The sequence below is a fragment of the Cetorhinus maximus genome, chromosome 6 (assembly GCF_964194155.1).
Source record: "Cetorhinus maximus chromosome 6, sCetMax3.hap1.1, whole genome shotgun sequence".
Taxonomy (NCBI): Eukaryota; Metazoa; Chordata; class Chondrichthyes; order Lamniformes; family Cetorhinidae; genus Cetorhinus; species Cetorhinus maximus.
In genome coordinates, this window is record NC_135884.1 from 154,037,906 (window position 1) to 154,054,203 (window position 16,298).

The 16,298-nt window shown below is 45.7% G+C and overlaps 1 protein-coding gene across 1 annotated transcript in view; it reads left to right on the forward strand.

Annotated features, from left to right (window-relative positions):
* LOC144682240 (fatty acyl-CoA hydrolase precursor, medium chain-like) overlaps positions 1 to 16,298 on the forward strand; it is a 57,367-nt gene that overhangs the window by 23,300 nt on the left and 17,769 nt on the right. The window contains exons 8-10 of the mRNA XM_078544676.1: positions 4,921 to 5,055; positions 7,525 to 7,599; positions 11,278 to 11,422. Of these exons, the coding sequence (XP_078400802.1) occupies positions 4,921 to 5,055; positions 7,525 to 7,599; positions 11,278 to 11,422 (355 nt within the window). The remainder of the gene's footprint in view (positions 1 to 4,920; positions 5,056 to 7,524; positions 7,600 to 11,277; positions 11,423 to 16,298) is intronic.

Genomic DNA, 16,298 nt, shown 5'->3' on the forward strand with positions numbered 1-16,298 from the left:
GATGTAACTAACATGGTGGATAAAGGGCAACTAGTAGTGGATGTGATATATTTGACTTTTCAAAAGGCATTCAATAAGGTGTCACACAGAAGGTTGTAGCATAAAAATAAGGATTCATGGGGCAGGGGTAAAATATTAACATGGATCGAGAGTTCGCTAAAGGACAGAAAACAGACTTGAGCAATAAGCAGATCATTTTCAGGTTGGTAGACTGTAACCAGTGGAATGCTGCAAGGATCAGTGCTGGGGCATTAGTTATTTACGCTATATTAATGATTTAGATGAGGACACCAAGTGGAGAAACCGAGTGGAACCACTCCAAGTGTGTTGATGATACAAAGCCAGGTTGGAAAGACAGAGAAATTTTCATCGCTTGTGAAGAGATGTAGACAAGTTAGTGAGTGGGCAAGAAGATGGAGTACAATGTGGGATTATTCATTTTGGTAGGAAGAATTAAAAAAACAAGAATATTTATTAAATGGTGAGAAACTGTAAAATGTTGATGTTCAGAGGGATTTGGGTGTTCTTGTACAAGAAAGACAGAAAATTAACATGCAGGTACAGCAAGCAGTTTGGAAGGCAAATTATTTATTAGCTTTTATTGGGTTGGAGAACATAAGGAATAAATTCTTGCTGCAATTGTACAGGACTCTGGTAAAACTACACCTGGAATACTGTGAGCAGTTTTAGTCTCCTTACCCAAGGAAGAATATAGCTTCCTGAGAGGAACTGCGGGCAAGGTTCACTAGATGGATTCTTGGAAGGAAAAGATTAAAGGAATTGACATATATTCTCTGGCGTTTGGAAGAAGAAGGCTGAGTTTGATGCCATGGACTGCAGCGGTTCAAGAAGGCAGCTCACCACCACCCTCTCAAGGGTAACTAGGGATGGACATTCAGTCCATTGACTTTGGGTGGGACCAGAAAATCCTGCCCTCTGCCTCTAGCCAATGCAAAATGGCCACCAATAGCCATCTGTGCATGCATGAAAATCCAATGCCATCACTCTACAGCGCCCACCCTGCCAGTACCTCTCTGTGCATGTGTCAATGACATCACTAACCTCTCCACATCCTCACTCCCATCCCCTCCCTCATCACTTCCATCCCCTCCCTCATCACTCCCATCCCCTCCCTCATCACTTCCATCCCCTCCCTCATCACTTCCATCCCCTCCCTCATCACTCCCATCCCCTCCCTCATCACTCCCATCCCCTCCCTCATCACTTCCATCCCCTCCCTCATCACTTCCATCCCCTCCCTCATCACTCCCATGCCCTCCCTCATCACTCCCATCCCCTCCCTCATCACTTCCATCCCCTCCCTCATCACTTCCATCCCCTCCCTCATCACTCCCGCCCCCTCCTGCCTCAGCCCCGCCCCCTCCCGCCCCTCCCGCCTCAGCCCCGCCCCTCTCACCTCAGCCCCGCCCCCTCCCTCCCCCCCCTCCCCCCCGGGCCAACCCCCTTCCTCTGTAAACACCACACCTGACTCCTGCTTGGACCAAACTCACTGCCCAGGGCCCAACTCCAACGGGGACCCCAACCCAGGAAACCCACTCCCTCTCCGTGAGCAAGAGGAATTTCGGCCAATCCATTTCAATTCGGAATTAACGATGCCGTCTAAACCACAGCCATAATGATATGAGCAGCGCCATCTTGGGTCCTGGCCGCTGCCCGCTCTGTCGCTCGAAATGACCTAACGGAGTAAAACACTGGTGCATGCGCAGCGTTGGTAACAAACACAGCCTACTTCAAAAACAAATAGAGAATGGACACTTTACTTTCAAACAAAATGAAGCGGAGAGGTCAGGAATTTCTTTCCTCCTAATGCACAACAAGACCCCTGAGATACTCTTCATGTCTGAATAAGTCATTAAAATGCAAGCAGACTTTCTGGACATATCTTTGAGAAGGCATTAAAATGCAAAAGACTTTTTCCTGTCATTAATGGCTACCCTTCTCCAAATAATTAAAGAAACTTTTAAAAACGCTTTGTGGATTTTTCAACCCTGGAGCTGAAATCCAGGGAATGAGTGTGAAAAGACTCTATTCTGTCACGATGGTATGTGAATTGGTGAAATAGTGACCGCATTGTTTGGCAATGGCCTAACCAACGGAAACCATTTGTGAGGACAATGTAAAAAGACTCTCTGGCCACATGACAGAAGCTGGGTTTTTGACAAAGACATTTAACAAGGCACAAAGAGAAACACCCAGACCAGTGGGGGAAAAAGACGCTGCCCAAGAAACATTCGTAGGGAGAGATATCGGGCTGGTCTTTACCTCTCTATCCGAGAGATCAAACCAGGGTTTCGCTGCAGGGCTTTCAATGCATCTCAACTGGAGTGGAACAAGAGAAATCTGCTATGGTAAGCAATAAACCACCACAAACCCATCTTCTTAAACCTTCAGATGCAATTCTTCAGAGGAGTGAAGGGAATTACACGTCTGCAATGTTCCAAGACTTCACCCAGGGGAAAATCAAGTATGACAGGGCTCTCAAACTTTTAAGATCTCATTTCATGTGACCTTTTTCGAATCGCAATCTTTTCTTGAGTGAGTGTATCTGCCTGTGCGTCTGTATGAGAGTGTGAGTGGGTATGGTTGTGAATATATTTAGGTGTTGAATAATGAACATTTATCTTTCCTTTAAAGCTTATGAGAGAAACCCTGTCATTTGTCTGGTTCTGACAGTTACAGCACTTAGGGCTGGTTCCTGTTCTTTAAATAATAGCAGCTGACCCAGAATGAAGTCTTTGCACATTGTCCATGGTCTCTGGCTCCATGCCCACCACTCTAGAGAAAGGAGCAGGTTTACTTCTATTTACAAACTTTTTACAGCTCAGAAACAGGACATTGGGCCTAACTGATTGATGCTGGTGTTTAATCGGTCCACTGTCAATGTTTATACTCCACATAAGCCTCCTCCCACCCTACTTCAACTCAACCTATCGGCATACCCTTCTATTCCTTTCTCCCTCGTGTGTTTATCCAACTTCCCTTTCAATGTATCTATTCTATGCACCTCAGCTACTCCCTGTGGTCGTGAGTTCCACATTCTCATCACTCTCTGGCTAAAGACGTTTCTCCTGAATTCCTGATTGACTTTTCCCTGATCTGGGTGTGCTTGGGATTTGTAAACCCTCATGATGTTGCTCGTTAATTATTCTACTAACCCCGGATCGTGTTTCCCTGCAACCCTCTCTCCAGCAAAAATTAGTTCAGTCACCTGAGCCTTTCCGTGTAACGTAGTCCCCTAATCACCCTGGTCAATCTGCTCTTTGCTCTCTCAATGTATCTGTTGGCACTGGCTCGGTAGCACCCTTCACTCTGAGTCACAAGGTCTTGGGTTCAAGCCCACACTAGAGACTTTAGCACATAATCAAGACTGGCACTCCCAGTTGCAGTACTGAGGGTGTGCTACAATGTCGGAGGGTCCATTTCTCATGTGTATCGTTAAACCGAGGCTTCGGCTGAGATGAATGTAAAAGATCCCACACCACTATTTTGACGAGGAGCTGGAGATTTCACCCTGTTGTCTTGGCCAAAATTTATCCCTCAACTAACATCAGTAAAGCAGATGAACTGATCATTATTACACTGCTGTTTTGTGGAATCTTGTCTACATTGCAACAGTGACTACACTTTAAAGGTAGTTCATTAGCTGTAAGGTGCATTCAAATGAAAGGCGCTATATAAATGAATGTCTTTCTTTCTGTTTCCACTAATTCTCAGATATGCTTAGTTTGGGTTCTGCCAGCACCACTTGGCGTCACACCTCATTACAGCCTTGGTCCAAACATAGTCCAGAAGTGAGGCGAGAGTGACTGCCTTTGACATCAATGCAGCATTTTATCAACCATTGCATCAAGGAGCCCTTGTAAAAAATTGAAGTCAATATGAATTGTGGGAAAATTCTCCACTGATTGGAATCACACCTGGCACAAATAAAAGATGGTTGTGGTAATTGGAGGTCAATCATCTCAGCCCCAGAATGTCCTTGCAGGAGTTCCTCAGTGTCGTGTTCTAGATCCATCCATCTTCAGCTACTTTAATAATTATCCCTCCATCATAAGGTCTGAAGTGGGGATATTTGCTGATTATTCCACAGTTTTCAGTACCATTTTCAACTGCACAGAATCTGAAGCAATCTATGCCTGCATGCAGCAAGAGCTGGATAAAATTCCTGATAAGTGGCAAACAACGTTTGCGCCAGGCAATGACCATTTCCAAAAGCGAGAATCTGACCATCTCCCCTTGACATCCAATGGCATTACGATTGCTGAATCCCCCACCATTAATATCCTGGGGGTTACTATTGACCAGAAACTGAACTGGGCCAATATAGGAATTCTGCAGCAAAGGTTGTCCACCATCTACAAGGCACAAGTCAGGAGTGTGATAGAATTCTCTCCACTTGCCTGGATGAGTGCAGCTCCCACAACACTCAAGAAGCTTGACACCATCCCGGACAAAGCAGCCCACTTGATTGGCACCCCATCCACAAACATTCACTCCCTCCACCACCGACGCACCATGGCAGCAATGTGTACCATCTACAAGATGCACAATGGAAAATTGCCAAGGCTTCTTCAACAGAACCTTCCAAACCCATGATCTCCACCACCTGGAAGGACAAGGGCAATAGATACATGGGAACACCACTCCCTGCAAGTACCCCTCCAAGTCGCTCACCACCCAGACTTGGGACTATATCACCATTCCTTCACTGTCACTGAGTCAAAATCCTGGAACTCCCTAACATCAACAGTCAACTCTAATTTCTTTGAATGTTCTCTGATCTCTGATTATGTGACTTGGCCCCTTTGGGGACCCTTCAAATATTTGCAGTGTTACAGCACATGTATAAGCAGTGGTACCTCCAATTAAACTTTTTTTTCCTTTCTTTTTCCAAATGAGCTTCTCCTGTTTCCTGTGGTGGATGGTGTCTTCTTGCCTAGAGATGTTGAACAGCTGCTTGAGGCAGAAGAGATCAACTCGGTCCCATACTTAATGGGAATCAACAATCAAGAATGGGGCTGGTTGATACCGAAGGTGAGACAAGTTATGATTTTGGTTGCCAGTAGTGTGGAGTTGATGACTGTCAATTTCAGACTTTAAAGTGTATGGGGAGTTAAATGAGAAACTTTCTTTCCCTCAACTTCTAATGTTGATTTCTTTCTCATTTAGAGCTTCAGCGCCCCCCCCCCCCCTCTAGAACATCACTCACATGCCCATTTATCATCTGTTGGCTATGGAGTGTGTTGGCCATTGAGTTTCGACCAATAGTATAGGTCTGTGAGGGTTGGCAAGATATTGAACTGTGGAGAGGCCAAGGTGGTCAAGTGAGTTTTGGTCCCTTATCTTTGGGCAGAGCAGACTCAGGCATAAGTTTCAAGCTCAGCAGTGGGGCACTGATGGCCAATGACATTGCCTCCTGTTTGTCAAAATCTGCCAACCTGGTACTTCTCATTTTCATACAAAGATTCAAAGAAATCTGGACTCCCGCTGCCCCCAACCCCACCCCCCCCACACACACACACACACATATACATACATTCAACGCGCGCACACACTCAGACACATACACATATACGTATGCACGCATGTGCATGCACACACGTGTGTACACGTACACACACACGTACGCACACACAGACACACACATACCAGAAGACTGTGGATCATTTTAAATTTTCAAGACTGAGATTGGTAAATTTTCATTGGTTAACAGTAAGGAGGGGCATGGAATAACAGTGAGTCATTGGAGCTGAGGTACAGATCAGCCATTGTCCTAACTGAATATCTGCCAGTGACTCCTCCTTTTGCTGTCAGATGAACCTAGATGTGCTGCTGTCCAGTGCTCATACACACATAGGTTTAATACGTGGTGATCAAGGATAGAATTTGATTCCTTTGGTGCTGAGGTCAATTAAAGTGTTCAAACTACTATCCTCACTGAAAACAGGACAGAGCAGGAGTCAAACCTGGGACAACATTTTTCTTTCTCTCGTTTACACTGGGTAATGCCACTTGTCACAGGCAGAACAGCTTTCTAAAGGCTTATCTTGTGTTGCAGAAAAGTCATTTCCCTCATACTGCTTGGGAGTACAGGTCTTTTCACTCGTATTCTCTCTTTCCCATCCCGCAGCTTATCCAAAAGACCCCCTCTTACAGGGCAGCACACCCACAGTACTGCACCAGAGTGTCAGCTGGGTTACATGATTAAGCCTCTGCAGTGGGGCTTGAACCCATGAACTGTGCTTTGAAGGCAAGAGTTTTACCCACTGAGCCAAGGCTGACAGGTGTAGATGAGGCTGGGCATCCCTTACTGTGGTTGGGCCTCCTGAGAAACAGGCACTGGTACCTGTTGCTCAAGGTCACAGTGGTACAGAAAGAAAATACTGCGGATGCTGGAAGTCTGAAATAAAACCAGGAAATGTTGGAGATGCTCAGCAAGTCAGGCAGCATCTACGAAGAGAGAAACAGGGTTAAAGTTTCAGGCCGATGGCCTTTCATCAGAAGTTGATCAAGCTGGAATGTTAACTCTCTTTTTCTCTCCACAGACGCAGCCTGACTTGCTGAGTATTTCCATTCACCGCAGTCTATAGTATGTGGATGGTACGACCCTCTAAGAGAACCACACAGCCTCACTGGAGTGATTTCGCTCTGTTTGCTGGTGCTATACCCTCCCCACCACAGCCTAAAATGCCTTCAATGCACCATCAGCTCTTTATAACCTGCTGGGACTAGAAATTCCATTCTTGGTGCATTCCAAACACCTGATGCACACTGTGCAGCCCATTTAAAAGAGGGTTACACATAAAGATGTCATAAATCCGGGACAGAATTTAATTAATAGTCGTTTGGCTGCACAGAACTTGAGTATTGCTGAAGAAAGAGACATGTCGAAGCTTTTTGTCTTGCACTCATCAGGATACTTTGCAAGAATATCATTATAAGGGGGGAAGCAACAATTTATACTGTATGTGAAACCTAATCTCAATCCTTTCACATACAGTATAAATTGTTGTTTTCCCCCTTATATTGGTATTCTTGCAACGTGTCCTGATGAGTGCAAGACAAAAAGGTTCAACATGTCTCTTTTTTCAGGAATTTAATTAGTTAATTCCCCCTGTCAATTACACCTTGAGTCCACCCTGCTGTAAGTGACTGGGATTAATTTCTCATATATAATTTCTGTTCTATAAACTATCCTCCACTTACTGCATTGTGGTGGAAACATAATCCCGCTTTTATCAGGATACATTTCTGCAGTTTCAGTCATGAGTTCTGTTTGCTGTGGTTCATAGTGACTCTTCTTGCTGTAGGCCCAGCCCTGCCTCCAACTGATTGGCTGGCACAGTGGTTTCAGTAGACACTTTGCATATTGATGCTCAGGCGCTGACTACGCCCCTTTCATGGCCCATCTCTGTCCTGCTCTTGTAATTTGACAGTCAACTGTTATTCAGGCAAACTGGTGATGCACACATAATCTTTGACCTTAACCACTGTGTTCTTCAGATGATAAATCCACCTGGTTGGGAGGAAGGAATGGACAGAGAGACCTCGGACTCTATCCTCAAGAAGATAAGCACCGTGAGTTCTTGCCCAGCCCTGCTCCTTAGGTTTTACAAACAAGTTTTCTCTCTGTTAAACCTCAGGTTAGCATTAGCGAAGGGTAAAATTGACGATGAGTGGCTTTGTCAGCAGTCAGTATCAGCAATGAGTATCATTTTCGACAGAATATCAGTGATGGTCAGTATCAGCAATGAGTACCATTAGTGATTGGTCACAGTGGGTGTTTGTCACTATTGGCACTGAGCATCGTTGATGACAGTCAGTATCAGAGGTGATCAGTATTGATAAAGGGGAAAGTTCAGGACTGACCTCAGGAAAAACAGGAAATGCTGGAAATACTCACCAGAGCAGGCACCTAAAAAAGGTGGGGGTGTAGCATTATTGGTTAAAGAATCAATGCACTGTGCTGTGAGGAGAGATGATATACTAAATGAAGCATCAAATGAGGCCATATGGGTTGAGCTCAGAAATAAAAAAGGGGCAGCCACATTGCTAGGAATGCACTATAGACCCCCAAATAGTGGAAGGGAGTTAGAAGAGCAAATATGTAGACAAATGTCTGAGTGCAGAACAATAGGGCAGTAATCGTTGGTGACTCCAGCTACCCTAATATCAATTGGGATACGACTAGTGTAAAGGTCACAGAGGAAACAAAATTCTTGAACTGCATACAAGAGAACTTTTTCAGCCAGCGCGTAACAAGCCCAATGAGAGGGGGAGCAATTCTAAATTTAGTCTTAGGAAATGAAGCTGGGCAAGTAGATGAAGTAGCAGTGGGTGACCATTTTGGAGATAGTGACCATAATACAGTTAGATTTTGCATCAATATGGAAATGGACAAGAACAGGAGTAAAAGCTCTAAATTGGGGGAAGACAAATTTTACAAAGCTGAGAGGTGAGCTGGTGAGAGTGGCTTGGATACAGCTATTGGAAGGGAAAATGGTGTCAAACTAGTGGGAGGCATTCAAAAGTAAGATTCTACAGGCACAGTGTAGACATGTCCCCATAAAGAAAAAAGGCAGTACTGCCAAATCTGGAACCCCTGGTTATCCAGAAACATGCAGGCCAAGATAAAGCAGAAAAATAAAGCTTCTGACAGTCACAAAAAGCTCAATATTGTAGAAAGCCAAGGGGACTATAGAAAGCACAGGTGTGAAGTAAAATTGGAAATTAGGAAAGCAAAGAGAGTATACGAGAAAATATTGGCTGGTAAAATCAAAGAAAACCCAAAGATGTTTTGCCAGTACATTAAGAGCAAGAGAATAACTAAGGAAATGGTAGGGCCTGTCAGAGATGTACATGGTAACCTGTGCGTACACAGGGTAGGGTTCTTAATAAGTACTTTGTTTCCGCCATCACTAAGAAGAGGGATGATGCAGATATTCTAGTTAATGAGGAGTGTGAAATATTAGATACAATAAGCATAGTGAGAGGATGTACTGGAGGGACTGACATCCTTGAAGGTGGATAAGTCACCAGGGCCGGAAGGATTGTATCCCAGACTGTTGAAGGAAGCCAGGGAGGAAATAGCAGGTGCTCTGAGGTTCGTTTTCCAATCCTTAGTACATACAGGCGAGGCCCCAGAGGATTGGAGGTCTGCAAACGTTGTGCCATTATTTAAAAAGAATGCAAGAGATAAGCCAGAAAATTATAGACCGGTCAGTCTGACTTCAGTAGTGGGCAAATTATTGGAATCAATTCTGAGACACAGGATAAATTGTCACTGAGAAAGGCACAGGTTAATCAGGGACAGTCAGCATAGTTTTGTTAGGGGAAGATCATGCAGTGGATGGATTTTAGTAAGGCATTTGACAAGGTCCCACATGGCAGACTGGTCAGAAAAGTGAGATCCGATGGGATACAGGGGAAGGTGGTGAGTTGGATCCAAAATTGGCTTAGCGACAGGAAACAAAGGGTAATGGGCGATGGATATTTTTGCAAATGGAAAACAGTTTCCAGTGGTGTTCCACAGAGCTCAGTGTTGGGGCCCTTGCTGTTTGTTGTATATATTAATGATTTAGACATAAATGTGGGTGGCATGATTGGGAAATTTGCAGATGAGACAAAAATTGGCCGTGTAGTTGATAGTGATAGAATAGCTGTTGTCTCCAGAATGATATCAATGGTTTGGTTGAGTGGGTGGAAAAGTGGCAAATGGAACTCAATCCAGAGACGTGTGAGGTAATGCATTTGGGGAGGGCAAACAAGGTAAGGGAATACACAATAAATGGGAGGATATTGAGAGAGGTTGAGGAAGTTAGAGACCTTGGAGTGCGTGTCCACAGGTCCCTGAAGGTGGCATGGACATGTGGAATGCTTTCCTTTATTGGACGAGGAAGTGAATACAAAAGCAGGGATGTAATGCTGGAACTGTATAAAATGCTGGTTAGGCCACAGCTGGAACTTTGTCTACAGTTCTGGACACCACATTACAGGAAGGACATAATTGCTCTGGAGACAGTATAGAGGAGATTTACAAGAATGTTGCCTGGGCTTGAAAATTGCAGCTATGAGGAAAGATTAGATTCCTTATAACAGAGGAGGCTGAGGGGTGACCTAAGTGAGGTGTACAAAACTATGAAGGGCCTAGATAGGGGAAAAACTTGTTTCCCCTAGCTGAGGGGTCAGTTACCAGGGGCATAGATTTAAGGTGATTGGTGGAAGGATTAGAGGGGACACGAGGAAAATCCTTTTCACCCAGAGGGTGGTGGGCATCTGGAACTTGATGCCTAAATCAGCGGTTGAGGCTGAAACCCTCAACTCATTGAAAAGGTACCTGGATCTGCACCTGAAGTGCTGTAACCTGCAAAGCTATGGATCAGGTGCTGGAAAGTGGGTTTAAAATGAACGGCTAGTTTCTTTTTCATCTTTTTCTGGCTAGCGCAGACACGATGGGCTGAATGGCCTCTTTCTGCACCGTAACTTTTCTAAGGATCTATGGCATGTGTGGAGAGAGGGGGTTCATCAAAACTGGGAAGCTGTTTTTTGCTTCATGAGGCTTCATATTCCCAGGCAGAGACTGGAGGCTGGAACTCTCTGGGCAGTTGTTGGGATGATGGGTGATGGAGGTTGAAAGTTTGTGCAAGGAGATGAATGTGTTGCACCAGGTGGGTTCCCTTATCTGTGTTGAACTTTGTGTCATTGGTGGGGTTCATTAGTAATCGCTAAATCCAACTTTAATAAACGTTGTGTTCTCTCTATGGCAGCAGGCATACTCAACATTGAGTTACCATTGCTTAGAGTAACAGATTTACAAAACAGTCTCATTTGCTTGGAAAAGAGACGACTATGTGAGGACTTAATTTGAAAAGCATGATCCAAGGATTATGATGTAAAGCTTCAGATCCCTGGGACTGAAGTTCAAAACTGGACAGCTGGAAGAAGAGCAGGCTTCATACACAGATAAAACCGGCCATCGTTTTCCAGGGAAGGACATTGAAGCAGATGGCGTGAGTGGGTCAAGAAGCAGCTGTATGATTTACTGCAGAGAGGAGGGATTGAATGGTGTGGTGAGAGGTTGTGGAGGTGGAATGGGGGTCTATTAAAGAGGGCAGGGAGCTTCTGCACCTGCCTTTACCTGTTTGTGAATCCTGAGTTCCAAAGCTCATTTGAGTAATGCTTACTGAATATAATCCCACCTGTTGCACCATTGCATTCCCTAACTCTGCCTCCATTTGTTCATTCCTTCCCATGCAGCTTAGTGAAGATAAACTGCTGCTGGCTGTGGATGAATATATGGGAGACACACAGGACAAGACAAAAATCCGAGATTTGCACCTTGAGCTGATCAGCGATCTGTTGTTCCTGGTGCCCACTGTCCATTTTGCCAGAATTCACAGAGGTACAAAATACAAGGAAAAGTTCCCTCTTCCTCATCCCTCCCCTTTCCCCATTTTCCATTTGCAAACCACTTCCTCTCAACATTTTTTTCATTCACAAAATGCGGGCATCGCTGGCATTTATTGCCCATCCCCAATTACCCTCGAGAAGGTGGTGGTGAGCTGCCTTCTTGAACCGCTGCAGTCCATGTGATGTAGGTACACCCACAGTGCTGTTAGGGAGGGAGTTCCAGGATTTTGACCCAGCGACGGTGAAGGAACGGCGATATATTTCCAAGTCAGGATGGTGAGTGGCTCGAAGGGGAAATTTCAGATGTTGATGTTCCCATGCATCTGCTGCCCTTGTCCTGGGTGGTAAAGGTTGTGGGTTTGGAAGGTGCTGTCGAAAGAGCCTGGATCATTGGCTGCAATGCTTCCTGTATATGGTACACTGCTGCCACAGTGCACTGGTGGTGGATGGATGCCAATCAAGTGGCTGCTTTCTTCTGGATGATGTTGAGCTTCTTAGGAACAAACGACTTAGGAGGAGGAGTAGGCCATTTGACCCTTCAAACCTGCTCTGCCATTCAACAAAATCGTGGCTGACCGGATTGTGGTCTCAAACTCCACTTTCCTGTCTGCCCCCCATAACCCTTAAATCTATTGTCGATCAAAAATCTAACTCAGCCTTGAATAAATTCAATGACCTAGTAGTACGGTTGACTCTTAACTGTCCTCTGAAATGGCCTAGCAAGCCTCTGAGTTGTATCAAATGGCCACAAAGTCTAAAAGGAATGAAGGCCGATGGACCACCCGGCATCGATCTAAGACACTGTAAACGACAAAGGCAAACTCAGCCCTGTCGACCCTGCAAAGCCTTCCTTACTAACATCTGGGAGCTAGTGCCAAAATTGGGAGAGCTGTCTCCCAGACTAGTGAAGCAATAGCCTGACATAGTCATCCTCACGGAATCCGGAATCATACTTTACAGACACTATATCTGTCACAGGTGCATCTGTCCATGACAGTATCGGTAGGAGTGACCACCGCACAGTCCTTGTGGAGACAAAGTCGCATCCTCACATTGAGGATACCCTCCATCGTGTTGTGTGGCACTACCACCGTGCTAAATGGGGTATATTTCAAACAGATCTAGCAACTCAAAACTGAGCATCCATGAGGCGCTGTGGGCCATCAGCAGCAGCAGAATTGTATACAACCACAATCTGTAACCTCATGGCCCAGCATATCCCCCACTGTACCATTACCAGCAAGACAGACAATCTACCCTGGTTCAATGAAGAGTGCAGGAGGGCATGCCAGGAACAGAACCAGACATAGGCATCAACCTGGTGAAGCTATAACACAGGACTACTTGCATGCCAAACAGCATCAGCAGCAAGCAATAGGCAGAGCTAAGCAATTCCATAACCAATGGATCAGATCTAAGCTCTGCACTCCTGCCATATCCAGTCATGAATGGTGGTGGACAATTAAACTGGAGGAGGAGACTCCACAAATTTCCCCATCCTCAATGATGGAGGAGCCCAGCAATCAGTACAAAAGATAAGGCTGAAGCATTCGCAACAATCTTCAGCCAGAATGCCAAGTGGATGATCCATCTCAGCCTCCCCCGGAGGTTCCCAGCATCACAGATGCCAGTCTTCAGCCAATTCAATTCGCTCCACGTGATATCAAGAAACGGCTGAAGGCACTGGATACTGCAAAGGCTATGGGCCCTGACAATATTCCAGCAATAGCACTGAAGACGTGTGCTCCAGAACTTGCCGCACCGCTAGACAAGCTGTTCCAGTACAGCTACAACACTGGCATCTACCCGGCAATGTGGAAAATTGCTCAGGTATGTCCTGTACACAAAAAGCAGGACAAATCCAACCCGACCAATTACTGCCCCATCAGTTTACTCTTGATCATCAGCAGAGTGATGGAAGGGGTCATCAACAGTGCCATCAAGCGGCACTTGCTTAGCAATAACCTACTCACTGATGCCCAGTTTGGGTTCCGCCAGGGCCGCTCAGCTCCTGACCTCATTACAGCCTTGGTTCAAACATGGACAGTAGAGCTGAACTCCTGAGGTGAGGTGAGAGTGACTGCCCTTGACATCAAGGCAGCATTTGACCGAGTGTGGCATCAAGGAGCCCTAGTAAAACTGGAGTCATTGGGAATCTGGGGGGAAAACTCTCTGCTGGTTGGAGTCATACCTAGCACAAAGGAAGATGGTTGTGGTTGTTGGAGGTCAGTCATCTCAGTTCCAGGACATCACTGCAGGAGTTCCTCAGGGTAGTGTCCTCAGCCCAATCATCTTCAGCTGCTTCATCAATGACCTTCCTTCCATCATAAGGTCAGAAGTGGGGATGTTCACTGATGATTGCACAATGTTCAGCACCATTCGTGACTCCTCAGATACTGAAACAGTCCATGTCCAAATGCAGCAAGACCTGGGCAACATCCAGGCTTGGGCCGATAAGCAGCAACACAAAATTCACGCCACACAAGTGCCAGGTAATGACCATCTCCAACAAGAGACAATCTAACCATTTCCCCTTGACATTCAATGGCATTACCATCACTGAATCCCCCACTATCAACATTCTGGGGGTTACCACTGACCAGAAACTGAACTGGACTAACCATATAAACACTGTAGCTACAAGAGCAGGTCAGAGGCTGGGAATTCTGCAGCGCCACCTGACTCCCCAAAGTCTGTCCACCATCTCCAAGGCACAAGTCAGGAGTGTGATGGAATACTCCCCACTTGCCTGGATGAGTGCAGCTCCCACAACACTCAAGACACCATCCACCACCTTCAACGTTCAATCCCTCCACTACAGACGCACAGTAGCAGCAGTGTGTACCATCTTTAAGATGCACGACAGAAACTCATCAAGGCTCCTTCGACAGTGCCTTCCAAACCCGTGACCTCTACCACCTAGAAGGACAAGGGCAGCAGATGCATGGGAACACCACCACCAGCCGCTCACCATCCTGACTTAGAAATATATCACCATTCCTTCACTGTCGCTGGGTCAAAATCTTGGCACTATCTCCCTAATAGCACAGTGGGTGTACCTACACCACATGGACTGCAGCGATTCAAGAAGGCGGCTCGCTACCACCTTCTCAAGGGCAATTAGGGATGGACAATAAATGCTGGCCTAGCCAGCGACGCCCACACCCTATGAAAGAATAAAAAAAAGCTTCCTCTGCTTTCTTTGGCAGAGAATTTGACAGACTTAACGATCCTCTGAGAGAAATAATTATTCCTTATCTCCATCATAAATGAAGACCTCTTATTTTTAAACTGGTCCTCTAGTTCTAGTCTCTCCCACAAGAGAAATTGTCCTCTGGGTATCCACCCTTTCAAGTCCCCTCAGGATCTTGTGTTTCAATAATATCACCTCTCATTCTTCTAAACCCCAATGGATATAGGCCCAACCTGTTCAATCTTTCCCCATAGGATCAGCCCCTCATCCCCAGATTGAATCAAGTGAACAGCTTCTAACACAGTAATATACTTTATCAACCAAGAAGATAAAAACTGTACACATTTCTCTCAATGTGGCCTCACCAATGCCCTGTACATCTGCAGTAAAGCTTCCTTATTTCTATGTTCCATTCCCCTTGCAATAAACAACATTTACCACACTAATCACTTGCTATACCTGCATACTAACTTTTTGTGATTCATGTACCAGGTCCCTCTGTACCACCGAGTTCTGCAATCTCCTTCTCTCTAAATAATATGCCACTTTTCTGTTCTTCCTGCCAAAGTGGACGAGTTCACATTTTCCCACATTACACTCCGCCTGCCAAACTCGGCCACTCACTTGACCTATCAATGTCCCCCTTGACCTCCTCTTACAACTTGCTGTCCTATCCACCTTGGTTTCATCGGTAAATTTAGCTACCAGACATTTGGGCTGTTCATCCAAGTCATTGATATAATGTTGGAGCTGCACTCATCCAGGTAGATGATCTGTGCCTTCCCAGCATTGTCCTTCAGCCAACCATAAATGTCCCTCCATCGAAGAGGATGAGTTAGTACGGGACAATATCCTGTTGCATCCACCGCTGAGTCTCTTATCAAACCCAGAAGAAACGCATTCCAAGTTGGGACAGCCTCTCTGCAGCTCATTGAGACCTGTTGCAGCTGGTTAAGCCAAACTGCAGTGATCAGTCAGAAGCTGTATTGGATGTTGAAGACTAGGGTCTTCTCAACACTGTCCAGCGATCCCTGGGTTAGAGAGAGAGGGGGGGAAATCAGCCAGGATTCCTGCTCCTGATCACTGTCCAGTGACCCCTGGGTTAGCGAGAGAGAGAGAATCAGTCAGGGTTCCTGCTTTTGATCACTGTCCAAAGATTCCTGCTAGAGAGTACACATGTGGAAATGTGAGAAGAGGATGGGACTAGGCTCTAATGGCCTTTCCTGCAGATTCTCTCTGTCACACGCGCGTGCACACACACACACATACACACACACACACAGATACACACACACACACACACACAGAGAGATACACGTACACACACACAGATACACGCACACACGTGCACGCACACGCACAAGCACGCACGCGCACACACACGCATACACGTGCATACACACACACAGATACACACGCGCGCGCGCACACACACACACACACACACACACGTGAGGAATGATCACTTGGCCCAAGTTTGAGGGGCAGCTGGTACATAGAATCATACAGCACAGCAGAAAGGCTTTCAGTCCAAAATACCCATGCCAGCTCTTTGAAAGGGCTATCAATATTCCCTTGCTCCTTGTCCTGCTCTTTCCCCATAGTCCTGAAAATTTCTCATTTCAAGTATTTATCCAATTCCTATTTGAAAGTTCCTACTTAATCTGCTTCCACC